General features: G+C 53.3%; 1 protein-coding gene and 3 non-coding genes across 5 annotated transcripts; all 4 read left to right on the plus strand.

The window, feature by feature from the left end:
* The first annotated feature begins 1,346 nt into the window (after positions 1-1,346).
* Positions 1,347-10,131, plus strand: LOC128830906 (zinc finger MYM-type protein 6-like). 2 transcript variants are annotated; one of them, XM_054016804.1, is made up of 6 exons: positions 1,347-1,410; positions 2,561-2,632; positions 4,015-4,082; positions 4,990-5,057; positions 5,763-5,830; positions 7,680-10,131. In XM_054016804.1, the coding sequence occupies exon 6, from the start codon at positions 7,759-7,761 to the stop codon at positions 9,748-9,750; it is 1,992 nt and encodes a 663-aa protein (XP_053872779.1). In that variant the 5' UTR covers positions 1,347-1,410; positions 2,561-2,632; positions 4,015-4,082; positions 4,990-5,057; positions 5,763-5,830; positions 7,680-7,758; the 3' UTR covers positions 9,751-10,131. The 2 variants fall into 2 exon arrangements, with proteins under 2 accessions (XP_053872779.1, XP_053872778.1); XM_054016803.1 differs by having other exon boundaries at positions 4,015-4,078.
* On the plus strand, positions 2,718-2,852 carry LOC128833287 (small nucleolar RNA SNORA9). The gene has a single exon (XR_008444177.1). It is a non-coding gene; the product is annotated as a small nucleolar RNA SNORA9 (small nucleolar RNA).
* LOC128833288 (small nucleolar RNA SNORA9) lies at positions 5,143-5,277 on the plus strand. Its single transcript, XR_008444178.1, has one exon. It is a non-coding gene; the product is annotated as a small nucleolar RNA SNORA9 (small nucleolar RNA).
* Positions 7,017-7,154, plus strand: LOC128833289 (small nucleolar RNA SNORA9). Its single transcript, XR_008444179.1, has one exon. It is a non-coding gene; the product is annotated as a small nucleolar RNA SNORA9 (small nucleolar RNA).
* Positions 10,132-15,228: the final 5,097 nt, after the last annotated feature.

The raw sequence follows: 15,228 nt of genomic DNA on the forward strand, positions 1-15,228 counted from the left end.
CGTTGTGCTTGCGGGCCAGTTTTGTGTAGGGTGACCAGACGTCCCGTTTGGGCTGGGACACAGTAGCGTAGCTGGGGGGGGGGGCAGTGGGGGAGAGTCCCTTTTTTAAGCCCTGTCCAGTGGCATAGCCAGGTTTTAAGAGCAGGGGGAGCAAACATAAGAAGATGCCCTCCCTTGGCTCCTCCTCTGGCCACGCACCCCTTGGCTCCTCCTCTGGCCGCTCCGCGCCCTCCCCCCTTTGTCTGGCTCCTCCGGCCACGCCGCGCCCCCCCCCATGGGGTCCACTCCGCGCTGGCCTCCCCTCTGCGCTGCTACGGTGCCGAGCACCCTCCTCGCTGGGCCCCCCAGGCCGGGGGTGAGGTGACACCCCCGCGTGCCCCGGGCCGGGCCAGGCCAGGCCGAGTCATGGTGGGGTCCGTGTCCCTTTAAGAGCGGGCTGGGCTGAGCTGAGCTGGTGGCTCCGCTCCCCGCTGCAGGCTGATGCCGGAGCCTGGGCTGAGAGCCCCGCTCATCTCCTGCACCAGCTCCGGGCGGGGCTTTGCTGCGGCTCCCCCAGTTCCCCTGGGCTGCGGCCGCCTCCTGCACCTGCACACTAGGGGCGGGTTGCATGCGGGCCGGCAGGGCAGGACCCGGTGGGGCCGAGGGCTGAACAGGCCCGGCAGGGTGGTGCGGGGGCTGCTGGAGGGGGAAGCTGGGGAAGGGGTGGCACGGCCTCAACCCCCTGGGGCTGCCTGCCCTGCGGAGGAGACAGAGGGGCGCAAGCCGCAGCAGGACCCCAGCACCCCGGGGGAGAGGATCTGGGGCCAGCCCGGGGAAGCAGGAGCAGCCCCAGGGGTGCTGGGCGTGTGCAGGACAGAGCCCCAGGAGAGCCCCAGCCCTGCGGCGGGCAGTGCTGCAGAGGTGGAGCCTGTGCCCCGCGGCGGGCGAGGGGAGCCCCAGGCAGGGGGAGCCGGGCCGCCTGCGAGAAGCTGAGGGGAAGCGGCTGCTTCCTCTGCACCCCACTAGCTACGCTCCTGGCCCTGTCCCGACTTTTTTGGCAAAAGTGGGCATTTGTCCCATTTCCTCTTGCCAACTTGGTCAGTTGGCAACAGCAAATAGGGGGTAGGGGGATTGTCAAAAAAGCAGGATGCAGGGGAATGGGGGGGGCAGCAATGCCAGCTGGGGGGAGAGGCAGGACTGTGGTAGGGGCAGGCACCAGCCCCAGCCTTTGGGAAATAGGGTAACCCGCTGCTCGCCCGAGCCCTGCCTCCTCCCCGCCGCTAGGTGACACCATCGCCCCGCAAAGCAAGGGAGGGGGCGGAGTTAGGGGAGGGACGCGCTGATGACGCGAGGCACGCGCTGGGGGGGGCTAGTACGCAGGCGCAGAAGACATGGCGGCGGCGGTGGGGAGTAGTCGCTGCAGCGGCGCTGGTGAGTTTCTAATCCGCCTCCATCCGGGGCCTGCGCTGCCCTGGGAGCCCTGTGCGGGTGCAGGCGGGGGCCGCCCGCTGTGTTGCGTGGGTGGGGGGGGTGTCGGGGGCTATGCTCGGGGTTCAGCCCCACGTGGAAGTGGGAGAAGATTCGGTGCCTCCCCCCGACCCCCTCGGCCATGTGGGGACTACAAGTCCCAGGAGACAGCGTCCCCTGCTGAGCCCTGCCGCCGCTGCAGCTGGGGGAGCGGTGCATGTCGGGAGCTGTAGTCTCGGAGAGGCGGCTGCACGTGTGCTGCTGTCGGTGAGGGCACCCCTGGCGTGGCAGCGCGCCCCTCTCCGCGGGGTCTGACCGTCCCGTCCCGCTGGGCACGCGCCGGGCTGTGCAGCACGGGCCTTGCGGAGCCAGGGGCTCCGGGCACGGGGCTGGTGAGGGAGCTAGGGCAGCGGGTGGCTGGGATCGGTGCCCCAGCCGCCGTGAGCAGCGTGGCCGGTGTGCTGTATGGGCCGCACGCCCTGTTTGCTGCTGTATGGCTAAGGGATAGTCTCACTCAAAGGCATCTCCCAGCCTGGGGGTGGGGGAATCCTGGTCTAAGCATCAGGCTTCAGCGCTCACGGTGAAGGGATAGCTCAGTGGTTTAAGCATTGGCCTGCTAAACCCAGGGTTGAGAGTTCAATCCTTGAGGGGGCCATTTAGGGATCTGGGACAAAAATCTGTATGGGGATTGGCCCTGCTTTGAGCAGGGGGTTGGACTAGATGACCTCCTGAGGTCCCTTCCAGCCCTGATATTTCCATGATTCTATGAAATCCCGGCAGAGGGGGTTCTGCTTCCTACTCTCCAGGCAGATCAGCTGATCTCTGTGCAGGTTAATGTGCCTCTTTCAGACAGTGCCACAGAACTAACCCTCTCTTGGTAACAGGCTGGGCGGCCCTGATTCCACCGTTGTGTGCTCCATAGTGTCGCTCTCTAGGGTGGCTTCCTGCCTTAGGAGTGAGTGATGCATGTGTGGCTTGTAAAACACTTTGAGACGACAAGGGCATAAATATCTCAGAAACATCCTATGACCGACCTGCCTGGTTAAGTAGATTCTCCATCGTCTTCTGCTAAATCTGATTTTTTTTTTTTCTCTTCTCATTTTCCTGCTTGTAGAAACGATCTCCGCGGAGTCTATGGTTGGAGAGGCTGGGCCTGAGGCGTGCACAATGCTGCTGAGCTAGAAAGGTAATGATTTCTGTGGGTTTGAACGGCATCAAAGAAATTAAACCTCCCATATCAGTCTTCCCTGGTTCCTTTGCCTGCCCCATGTGAGCAAGCCTTCCAGCATGGCTGGGTCTGTGGTGACCCTGGTCATTCCTGTAGCGCTTGCAAGAGCAGCCCTGAGATGGTTTGAGGCCTCGCTCTGCTCCTTTTCAGAGTGAGGTTATAGAAATTTCAGACAGGCCGAATCAGGAGGCCAAATTGCATCAAGGCAGAACCACACAGAGCCTAAAACATGCATGACAAGCCCTTAACCTAGCCTCCCAGTGTCTGCCCCCACCCAGTGATCTGCGAGCATAAGTAGTGTGAAAAGCAGTGAGACATGAACAATGTTTATTACATAAGGATGGTCACACTTAGGTCAGAGAAGGGAGTTACCTTACAAGTGGAGAACCAGTGTTGACGAGGCCTGTTCAGTCAGGGTGGCTGTGTTACCGCATCTACCATACCGCATCCACCCTGACTGAATTGGCCTTGTCAACACTGGTTCTCCACTTGTACGGTAACTCCCTTCTCTTCATGTGCCAGTATATTAACGCCCGTATCTGTAATTTTCACTCCGTGCATCAAGTGGGGTTTTTTTACCCACGAAAGCTTATGCCCAAATAAATCTGTTAGCCTTTAAGGTGCCACCAGACTCCTTGTTGTTTTTGTGGATACAGACTAACACAGCTACTCCTCTGATACTTTTCTGAACCCTGTTATAGTCTTTGCCAGAGGATGTAGTGAAGGCTAAGACTTCCACGGGTTGACTGTGCGTTGTGGAAAGAAATACTTCGTTTTGTTTGTTTTAAACCTGCTGCATATTAATTTCATTCGGTGGCCCCTAGTTCTTGTGTTACGAGAAGGAGTAAATAACACTTCCTTATTTACTTTCTCCACACCAGTCATGATTTTATAGACCTCTATCATATCCCCCCAGTCGTCTCTTTTCCAAGCTGAAAAGTCCCAGTCTTATTAATCTCTCCTCATATGGCAGCCATTCCATACCCCTAATCATTTTTGTTGCTCTTTTCTGAACCTTTTCCGAGTCCAATATATCTTTTTTGAGATGCGGTGACCACATTTGCACACAGTATTCAAGATGTGGGCATACCGTGGAGTTATATAGAGGCAATATGATATTTTCTGTCTTATCTGTCCTTTTCTTAATGATTCCCAATGTTCCATAGCAAAACCTGTTCTACGCCCTCCTTTAGTCTCCTGCACCCCCTTTCATTCTGGATGATTGTGTTAGGATTTGTAGGACAGATCTTGCACTTGGAATGTTTTGCTCCACAGTAGCATATAAGAAATGTCTAAAGTTGCATTTCCGGTGTTACCATATCTTGTCTTCCTGCCTGCAGCTTGTGGCTTCCCTGTTTCAGTGCTGGTCACATGGAAGCGTTCATGCTATGGAAAGTGGAATTGGTAGGTAAGCTAAAAACCAGACTAGTTCTGGGCTGAAATGTCTGATCTTCTCGCCTCCCCCCCACTCCCAGACCTGCCTTGGAGAAACCAGAGGGTCCCAAACCCAACACCCACTTTAAAAGAACCTAACAAACCCTTGGAGCTTGATGAGCGGAGATGGAGCCATCCGGGGGAGCTAGACTCCCCTGAACAAAACAGAGCCTTGCATGTTGATACCTGCCAGAGAACAGGGCAAGGCAGTGCAAGGAGTGGGCCTAAAATCCAGCCATTGTGTTAGGTGCTGGTATTTCTGTTCAGCACGTTGTCTTTGACCAGGCTGCCGAAGTCTGATCTCTCCATCTTACAAGTTAAGCATACCTGGGTTGGACTGTGGCTGTGTAGAAGATGTCCAAAAGAAACCCCAGAATGGTGTTGGCCCAGTCAGAACTCCTGGGTTGGTTTTGAACAGTGCCCCAGAATGATGCTTTGCTGCATGTAAAATGGGGATTGAGGCTTTGACCGCTTGGCATGTCCTCGAGGGGTGGGATCATGTTCTAAGCATCAGACTTCAGCTCTCACGGTGCAAATCCCTGCAGAGGGGGTTCCACTCCCTACTCCCCAGGCAGATCAGCTGATCTCTGTGCAGGTTAATGTGCCTCTTTCAGACAGTGCCACAGAACTAACCCTCTCTTGGTAACAGGCCGGGGCTGCTCTGATTCCACCGTTGCGTGCTCCATAGTGTCGCTCTCTAGGGTGGCTGCCTGCCTTAGGAGTGAGTGATGCATGTGTGGCTTGTAAAACATTTTGAGACGACAAGCGCATAAATATCTCAGAAACATCCTATGACCGACCTGCCCGGTTAAGTAGATTCTCCATCATCTTCGGCTAAATAATCTGATTTTTTTTTTCTCTTCTCGTTTTCCTGCTTGTAGAAACGATCTCCGGTCTATGGTTGGAGGGGCTGGGCCTGAGGCGTGCACAATGCTGCTGAGCTAGAAAGGTAATGATTTCTGTGGGTTTGAACTGCATCAAAGAAATTAAACCTCCCATATAAGTCTTCCGCGGTTCCTTTGCCTGCCCCACGTGAGCAAGCCTTCCAGCATGGCTGGGTCTGTGGTGACCCTGGTCATTCCTGTAGCGCTTGCAAGAGCAGCCATGAGATGGTTTGAGGCCTCGCTCTGCTTCTTTTCAGAGTGAGGTTATAGAAATTTCAGACAGGCCAAATCACGTCAAGACAGAGCCTAAAACAGGGGTAGCTAATTATTTTTTGTCAAGATCAAAATTTCTTGGTCAAGGTCTAGACTCCAGAGGAAAGAAATAAACAACCAAACAATCCCACCAACAACTACCCACCACCACCAGTAAATAAAGATTTTGGGGTCCGTTCAAGAGTGTCTGGCGGTCCAGATTTGGCCTGTTGTCCACCTATTGACTACTTCTGCCTGAAACTTGCATGGCAAGCCCTTAACCTGGCTTCCTGCTTTCTTCCCCACCCATTAAGGATCTGTGAGCATAAGTAATGTGGAAAGCCGTGAGGCATGAACAATGTGCTAAGCCCTCCTTTGGTCTCACGTGCCCCTTTCGTTCTGGATTATTCTGTTAGGATTCACAGGATGGACCTTGCGCTGGTTATTTTTTTGTTCCACGTTTACATTTAATACATTTCCATTTCTGGTGTTGCCATATCTTGTCTTCCTGCCTGCAGCTTGTGGCTTCCCAGTCTCTGCGCTGGTCACATGGAAGCGCTCATGCTATGGAAAGTGGAATTAGTGGGTAAGCTAAAAACCAGACTAGTTCTGGGCTGAAATGTCTGTTCTTCTCCACACCCCAACCCTGCTCCCAGACCTGCAGAGTGTCCCAACACCCACTTTAAAAAAACATCAGAGGGGTAGCCGTGTCAGTCTGAATCTGTAAAAAAGTAACAGAGGGTCCTGTGGCACTTTTAAGACTAACAGAAGTATTGGGAGCATAAGCTTACATAAGCATAATACTTCTGTTAGTCTTAAAGGTGACACAGGACCCTCTGTTGCTTTTTAAAAAAACAGAAACCCTTGGAACTTGATGAGTAGAGATGGAGCCATCTGGGGGAGCTATACTTCCCTGAACAAAACAGAGCCTTGCATGTTGATACCTGCCAGAGAACAGGGCAAGGCCGTGCAAGGAGTGGGCTTAAAATCCAGCCATTGTTCGGTGCTGATATTTCTGTTCAGCACGTTGTCTTTGGCCAGGCTGCCGAAGTCTGATCTCTCCATCTTACGAGTTAAGCATACCTGCGTTGGACTCAAGTATCAGGGGGTAGCCATGTTAGTCTGTATCTACAAAAACAACAAGGAGTCTGGTGGCACCTTAAAGACTAACAGATTTATTTGGGCATAGATGTCCAAAAGAAACCCCAGGATGGTGTCGGCTCAGTCAGAATTCCTGAGTTGGTTTTAAACAGTGCCCCAGAATGATGCTTTGCTACATGTAAAATGGGGGTCTGAGGCTTTGATCACTTATAATACAGTAACTGGTCCCATTATGGCACTCATCTCAGGAGCACGTGTTAACCCACGTGCTGGCCAGGTTCCATCATGGGGAATTCTGGGAAGGCACAATGTAACTATGCCTGTAATGTCAGTGAAGTTATTCTTTCCCCAAACTTTGTATTGCTGATGGAAATTAGCTGCTGTGTATCAGTGCTGCAGGTAATCCCTGTATAAAATTCACACCCATGTTTGAGTCTTCGGGGTTCAGATGATGCAGTATAAACGCTGTTGATCATTAGAAGTAGGAATCACAAGACTGCAGCCTTAGTTATGCATGCAGTGATCTGTGGCAATGTCCATATGAATAAATATATCCGCTTGTGAGTGTCTGGCTGGCTGATGCTACCTGCCACAGCATCTGTTTCTATTAAATGGTGCTGTTTTCCTTGAATAAGAGGATCTATTGTGTGCTTGACAGGCCAAGTTCTTTCCCGCAAGCCTTCCAGCATGGCTGGGTCTGCCTTGTGACCCTGCTCGTTCCTGTAGCGCTTGCAAGAGCAGACCTGAGATGGTTTGAGGCCTTGCTCTGCTCCCACTTTAGAGTGAGGTTATAGAAATTTCAGACACTCCTAGGCCGGCACACAGGAGCGTGGAGATCCCAAAACAAAGGGAGGGGTGATGTTCTTTAGAGTACTCGTAAAGCTGTGGATTGAGTCTGTCTGATGGAGTAATAACCGTGAGACGATGGCTCCTTGTGTAAGGATCCTTCTCAAATGTGGCCACCGGTGGATTTTTTTTGCAGCCGTGACAGCCTCCAAAGAGCCCCAGCAATCACTGATATGTTGGGTATTAAAGTTGTCTTGTGAATGCCATGAATCGTAATGGTATGCATCCGAAGAAGTGGGCTGTAGTCCACGAAAGCTTATGCTCTAATAAATTTGTTAGTCTCTAAGGTGCCACAAGTACTCCTGTTCTTTTTGCGGATACAGACTAACACGGCTGCTACTCTGAAATGAATCATAATGTACGCTCATGCTCTTCTAAATAGTACAGTACAATGCAGGGAGAACTAAATTACATAGGGGTGGTTTTCTTTCAAGTCACAAAGCATATTCATTGGCTAATCACTCTGTTTACATCTCGCACTACTGTAGCTCCGTAAGCGGCTATTGGCCAGCGTCCTCGGCAAGATCGCTGCATGGTGTTTGGTTAGGCTGAGATTGTTCGTGGCAGATGGCGAAAGAGTTAAAAATGGAAATGGACATCAAAAAGGTTTTCAAACAACCGGTGCCAGAAAATGCCCCTGAATGTGATGCAGAGATGGTCCCGGAGAAGCTACCTGCTGCTAAGAAAAGCAGAACGTGGAAGGAAGAAAATCGAAAATTTCAGGAGCAGTGGGAAACGCGGTTTCTTGTGTTTCTGAAGCCATCCAATTCCATTTCTGAGCAAGTTGCAGTGTGCGCTGTTTGTAAGAAGGAAATTCGTCAGATTAAAATGTACGCGATGCAGCGTCACTATAACACTCATGCAGGGGAAGTTGAACAGAATTACCGTGGTGAGTTTCAGAGGCGCAAGCTGTTAAATGATGCAAAAACCGAGCTCGAAAGACAACAGCAACCGCCAAGAGATTTTCTGAAGAAAGCGGATCAGCTCTTGGTGGCTACTTTTAAAGTGGCCCTGCTTTTGGGGCAAGCAAGGAAATCTTTCGACGAAGGAGAACTCGTGAAGAAAATTGTTCTGGCCGTTCAACCAGAAAATACACTTTTCAGAGAGCTACCACTGAGCAATGACATGTTACAGAGGAGCACAAGAGATCTAGCAAACTTTCTACAAAACGAAATAGCCGAGAAGGTCGCAGCAAGCCCTTTCTACAGCCTATGCTTGGTTGAGAGCCTTGATGTCATGAAGTATCCCAAGATAATCGTATGCGTTCGCTTTTTTGACTGTGCTCACTGTTGTTTTACCGAAGGCGTTTTATGTCAGGTGAGCCTCACTGATAGGCCAACTGGCAAACACATTTTTCAGAGTGTGCAGGCGAGAATGCAAGAGTGCCGGGTTAGCTTTGACAATCTGTGCGGCTTGACAGCTGATGGGGCAGCGGCTAGGCAAGGTGTCCAAGCAGAGGTGTTGAACTGCTTCCAAAAAAGCTGCCCTCAGAAACTGTTTCTGTTTCACTGGTTTGTCCACCAAGAAGTACTTGCCAGCAAGGCTTCAATGGAAAGTATGGATGAGGTTGAATCCATAGTGAAAAAGTGCATCAGTGCTGTGAACACCAGCGGTGTCAATAAAGAGACATTCACAACTCTGTGTGACGCGGGCTCTGAGACGCACAAGGTGCTGCTGAATTACAACCTGGTCCATTGGCTTAGTTTTAATGACCGTGTACGGTGGCTGTTTGAGCTCCGGGGAGAGCTCATTGAGGTTTTGAACACCATTTCGCCGGAACTGTCCCAAAAGCTACAAGATCCAGAAGTACATGGTGCTTTGCTCTTTTTGAAAGAGTTTTTGCCAAAGCTTTCTTCCTTGACCCTGGAGCTCCAGATACCTCAGCTCACCATATTTGACCGTGTTGAAGTAATTCATACATTCCGAATGACCATCGCTGACATTGTCCAGCAACTACAAGAGAACCAGGACTTTTCTGTTTTTTCTGAGCTTAGTGGGTTTCTCGGCTGTCAGGACGAGAGCGTACAGCGAAAGGTTGGCTTAGCTGTAACCAAATACCTGCGTATCCTCTCGGAAGAGCTTGAAAATTGTTTCAGCGAGGGAAACTTTTTCCGTCAGTACACTTTTGTGACGGACCCGTTCAGCAATTCTGGTTCAGGGTTTTTGGCTGCAGACAAACTAACAGCCTTGCGAGACAGATTAGCTTCCTTTGCCTCTTTGGATGTAAGGAATCTCCAGTATCTCTTGGTGCACATGCGTAATAATGCAAGGATGAAAACCTACTTCAGTCAGCCCGGTGTTACGGTGCAGCAGTTCTGGCTCAAAGTGTACCTGTCTGAGGACACCTACAGGCCTCTAGCTAAAGTTGCTTTTCTTTTCTTGTCCCTGTTTTCAACTACTGTGCTGTGTGAGAGGGCATTTAGTGCACTGCATTGTCTGAAGGGCAAGTCCCAAAACGGCCTCACTGATGCTAACCTGGAATCTTCCCTTCTAGTTTCACAGGAGACCCGAGATCCTGCCGACTTTCCATTCCAAGAGCTCCTGAACTTCTGCAGGTAGTCTTAGCCACACAACGGCTGTGTTCATGAAATTAAAGTTCTGGGGCTTATCACCCTGTATTGGTAAAGGACAATATAACAGGATTGTTTACTATTTTTATTGCTAGATTGGATTGATTTTTTTTTTTGTCCGTGAACGAGAAAGTTTGGACATATTTGCAGATTTTTTTCATTATTTGGACTTTAATTATGTAAAAGCATTTTTAAATGTGGTTCCCAATTGTTGTACAGACATCCACCTTTTACCAAAAAAGACAAAAATGTGCCAAACGCCTTGTTAGTGTTCTATTGTGTTGGGCTCCAGTAAAGGATTGTGCATTATTTTTATTAGAGTCTGAAGAAGGAAAAGAAACCAAACCCTACATAAATAACTGACAATGACTGGGACGTGTGTATGTTTGTTTTTCCTAAAGTTAATTAAATATTTTAGGAAAAATTGTCAGCGTGGCCACCAGCAGGAGCGAGAGTGGCTGCACTCTGAGGCCAGCAGAGCATTTGCTGTGAAAACCCCTGCTCTAAAAAGAGCTGGGGAAGGTTCGAGCTGGCAAAGATGAGTTGGGCCCCAGGTTTGCTGGGATCTAGTGGGAAATGGTTCCCGCCAGATGAAGTATTTAGGCTTCCCCCTTCCCTTGGGGACGTTATTCGACAGGCCAGCCGCCGTAGAGCTAGTGCTAGCTCTCTGCACTGCAGTCCAGGAGATCTGCCTTTGATCACCCGTCTCTCGCTTCCTGAGGTGGTGGAGGCAGCACTTCCCCCACACTGGTATACAGTTGGGGCGAGGAGCCAGGAACCTCGGAATTTTAATACCAGTTGGCTGTGGGTAGGCCTCTTAGTGTGCCTCAGTTTCACTTTCTAAGCCATTGTGGATAACGCTGCCTTTCCGGAGGGAGGGGGGTTGTGGGGATTACCTGATGTCATCTACAACCCCTGGAAGATAGCTGAGCGCTAGCTGTCTCCACTGTAGCAGCCCCTCTGCCCTATTGCCAGAGCACTGTTGAGATGCTGCAGTGTCCTGGCCTAAGTCCCCTCTAAGCTGTGTGGGAGTCCTTTCCTCGCCACAGCCCCAGGACAGCCTGCATCCAAACCCCTCATCCCTGGCTCCACCCCAACCCTCTGCCCCAGCCCTGAGCTCCCTCCTACAGCCTGAACCCCTCATCCCCAGCCTCACCCCAGAGCCTTCATCTCAACCCTCTGCCCCAGCCCTGAGCTCCCCTCTCACACCCCGAACCCCCCAGCCCCATCACCCCAACCCTCTGCCCCAGCCCTGAGCCCCTCCCACACTCCAAACCCTTCGGCCCCACCACATGAATTTTGTTAAGTGCACTGATACGAAGGTGATGTGTCACAACCTCCATACTGGTACACACAGCAAAATTCATTCCGCACATAAACATAAAACATGAGAGGAAGTGCTGGTCCTGGCCGGCACGCTGGTGGCCGCATGGAGTGAGGCAGGAGAATTGGTCTCTCAGCTGGTCCTTGGTCTTTCCCGTTCAATGAGTTAGGATCACCCTGGTGATGGTCAAAGCCGCAGCTGCCTAATGACCGTTCCTGCTCTCTCCTTTGCAGTCCCGGACCTGACAGCAGCCGAGCTGGCCCCGGGTCTACCTCGTTAGTGAGATGCCAGGAGGAGTGACCTCGGCCGGGGAGGCTGTGAGGCGTGGAAGGTCCTGCTTAAAGCACCTGGCATAGTCATAACCTCCTCTATAGTGTTGGTTAAGAATTGGGGATGGCCCAAACAGGGGAAGGCCAGAGTCTGTGGTTCTTAAAGCCCTTTGCATGTGATGAGTGGCCTTGTTTGAGCCTCTTCCTGGTGAGTGTCTGTATTGCGGCGTTACCCCTTGAGTTAGACAACCACCCTTCCCATTCAGAGTCTTTCCGGGAGTGGCCCCTAGCCTATGCCACTTGCTGCCTCTGGGCATCTTCCCATTGGGCTGTTCTCCTTAAAATAGGGAAGAGAGGCTGGTGGAGGGCAGTAGCTGCAGTGTTCCCCGGCCCGGCTGCCCACTGGGTCGAGCAGTGATAGTGATGGGGTTGGTGTGAGCCCACAACAGCCTGGGCCCTTCCTAGTGGGGAGAGCACCTCATGCTGGGCTGCCAGCGGCAGCGGGACCTGAGCTGGATTCTTGGCGTAAGAGCGGGCTGCCCACAGCATTTTCTGTGAGGGGGCTCTTGGCTCTACCCCCATCCACAGTAGCTGGTGTGTCTCGGCCTTCAGGGCCTGCTGCAAGGTGCGTCCATGGGGAGTTGGTTCTGCCTGCGGGAGGGTATTGAAGGGGGATGAGTCCTGGGGGGAGGGAGGTGGGCTGTAGCTGTGGTCTTGGCAGAGGCACCTGCAGCCTTGCCTTACCCCTTCCACCCCCCCGTACAAACCTCAATAAACAAAGCTGATCGGGGGTTAGCAGCAGCAGCAGCTTCTTGGTTTCCTTAGTCAGTATCCACGGCACTACACCAAGGCCGGGAGGCTTTTCCCGCTGCCATCAGCAAACGCTCCCGGGTAGCTGTTCTGGAGAGAGGGGTCCAATAGCTGACCAGCCACGACCCCGGGGGGAGCTGTGAAAACCAGCACCCCAAAGTCTTACCAGACGATGCTACTGGGCTGGGGGCCCACTCCCACTGTGTGCCCTACTGCGTTGAGGCAGAGGCTGTGCTGGCCCCAGGAGTCAGCGCTCCGATGAGGGGAATACACCAAGAGCTTGTTCGTCTTACCAGTATTTCCTCTGGTTCTGCTCTGCTGTGGAGGGCTGAGGGATGCTTTACTGTGTGGACTCCACCCGCTGATCTGATACACCTCGCCCACCTGCTGGGAAGTTACCTTCCTGCACTTGACTTGCATCTGAAGAAGTGAGGTTCTTACCCACGAAAGCTTATGCTCCCAATACTTCTGTTAGTCTTAAAGGTGCCACAGGACCCTCTGTTGCTTTTTACAGATTCAGACTAACACGGCTACCCCTCTGATACTTGACTTCCTGCACTGGCTCAGCAGGGAGCTCCAACGTCCTGCGGTACTCGGATACAGGTTTAATGCTCCCAAGACCAGAGCTGCAGCCCCGAACGGCTCGGTCAGTGGGTGTTCTCTGCTCCCCTAGTGTGGTGCTTTGCAAGGAACACACTGTGACATCGTCCACTGCTGCTGTCGTAGCACACCATGGGCTAATGCCCTTGTTCTCTACCTGCTCTCCCAAACAGTCTTTCCCCATCACCACTCTGCCCGCTTCCTGTTCTACTGTAACTGGCCCAGAAGGGCGGCTTTCTTCCTCCCAGCGCTGGATGCATTTCAGATGTGTGTGTGGTCACAGGTCTCCCCCTGCTCATGTAGCCTGGAGAGTTTCCTTACACGGGCAAGTACTGATATTAACGAGATGGGATTTGTTCTTTGGTGCGGCTGCTCGGTGAAAAGGAGCGATTGCTCACCATGCTGGGGTCCCAGCTGCTGGGCCTCAAGGAAGCGGCATGGACTGAGTGCAGGTGTGGAAATAGGGACTTGGTTCCAGGGGTGAAAGTAAAATTGAACTCTTACCGGTACAGGGGCTGCCTCTGTGCCCCTCCCCCAGAAGGGGTGGGGCCTGGGCGGAAGGGGGCGGGGCTGGGGGTCAGCATCCCCCAGCTAGCCCATCCCGGCTGCCTGGCCCGCACTGCCCGGGGCTCCAGCCGCTCCTGTGGCAGCACTTTAAAGTCAGCTGTACAGGCCGGTACCGTCGGTCACTTTTTACCGGTACGCCGTACTGCCCCGTAACGCCGTACTTTCACCCCTGCTTGGTTCTGAGTTCCAGTCCCAGCACTGCTGGGGCCTCCCTCCTTGGGCAAGTCCCTGGGGGTGTGACTAAGCGTGCCGCAGGCCTATCCTTCCCATTGCAGCTGCTCACGCTTGCTTCCCTGTCTTGGCTCCCCCCGTACGGTCGAATGGCCGCGGAGCATGCTGGGAGAAGGACACCGCTCAGACCCAAGGTGGAAAAGGGCCCCAAGTGCTGTGAGGTCATCTGTCTAATCCCTTCCCTGGCGCTTTGAATGCGCTACACCCATGCTGCTCTCTGCAGTGTGATCCAAAGACCTGCCAGGAGAGGGAGCGCAGGCAGGGAATACACTGAAAGAGGAAGTTGCTACAGCTGTCTTAACCTCAAGCACTTCTGTAAATAAAAATACCGTTCGTGAGGTAGTGGTAGCTGCTGCAGGGTCTGCAGCTGTGGGAACCTGTACGGGGGACCCTCAGTCCTGGAGTGGCCCACTACACCGCCACCTTTGCATCCCTGCCTCAGTTTCCCCTAGTGGGCCACAATAAGTCCAATGAGGCTTATTTAGATTGAACGGTGCCCCTTGGGGGCTCTGCTTTGTTTAACCCCCAGGTGGAGCATTGTACAAATAGGCATCCCCCTAGCAGCTCCAGCTGGAAGGGGTGGGGGGCTGAGTTAAACCTTAGTCCAGGTCCCTTACCAGCAGGCCCCTCTTGTCATCAGCAGGGGAGGGGTCTCTCCTCTTGGGTCACGGTCCCTACAGAGGTTAAAGTGCAACGACCTTCCAGACAGCCCGTGATTCCGGTGCTCTGCCACCCGGTGAAGGCCTTCCGGGGGGGCAGGCTCCCCTGAGACTCGCTATTCATAGCGTCCCCTGTTCGGAGCCCTCTGTCTCCCTCAGCAGCATTCTTCCTTGGGGCCTTTTCCTGGGGAGCCGCCTTGAGACGCCCTCCCCTTGGGAGCTTTCTCTTTGTGTGGCCCAGGGACTGTTCCTTTTCCAGGAGCCTCGGTCCTCTTAGGTCCCGCCCCCAGGCGTAGCCTGTCCCAGGTAGGCTGAGCCCTCTGTGGCCTCTCGTTTGAACAAGCCCTTGTAAGCCAGCGCTCTAGCAATGGGCCCACCCGCCGCATGGGCCTGTGGGGATATTCTGCTGTGCAAGGCAGAAGCAGGCTGCTGGAGCTGTCCTGCAATGGGAGAGGGGGAAGGACAAAGCCACGTGAGCCCCAGCCACTGCCCTTCTCTCAGGCCACCTCTGTGAGGCCGCTTGCAATCACCACTAGTCCATGGGGCCCTCTGCTGCTGCCCACTCTCGGGGAGCTGGTGGGCAGGAAGGCGGAGAGGCAGGGCAGGGCACTGCACTGCTTTGGGTTGGCTGGCAGTGCCCTTGTACTGAGGACCTGGGTAGGTGGCTTAGCCAGCCCAGCCATTGGCATGAAGAACCCAAAGCGACGGGGTTACTCAGTCCCTGAACATTGTGCCAGGGCTGGGTACCCACTGCTGCTGCTGGCAGCAAGGCATGGTGCAAACAGGACATTCCCGGCCCGGATGCTGCTGGCTCAGTTCCAGCGCTGACTGGCCCCGTAGGCTCCTTTGTCAGGGGTCCGTTTTCCGGGTTGGCACAGGTCTCGGGCTCCTGCATGCAGGGATGGCAAAGCAACTCGGGGTCAGCGGCATCGGGCGAATGATGGCTGTCCTGCTATGCAGATGATTCCCTCTCAGTTGATGCTCAGAGCTCTGTCGTTCCCATGGAC

This window comes from Malaclemys terrapin, chromosome 2, assembly GCF_027887155.1.
Source record: "Malaclemys terrapin pileata isolate rMalTer1 chromosome 2, rMalTer1.hap1, whole genome shotgun sequence".
Taxonomy (NCBI): Eukaryota; Metazoa; Chordata; order Testudines; family Emydidae; genus Malaclemys; species Malaclemys terrapin.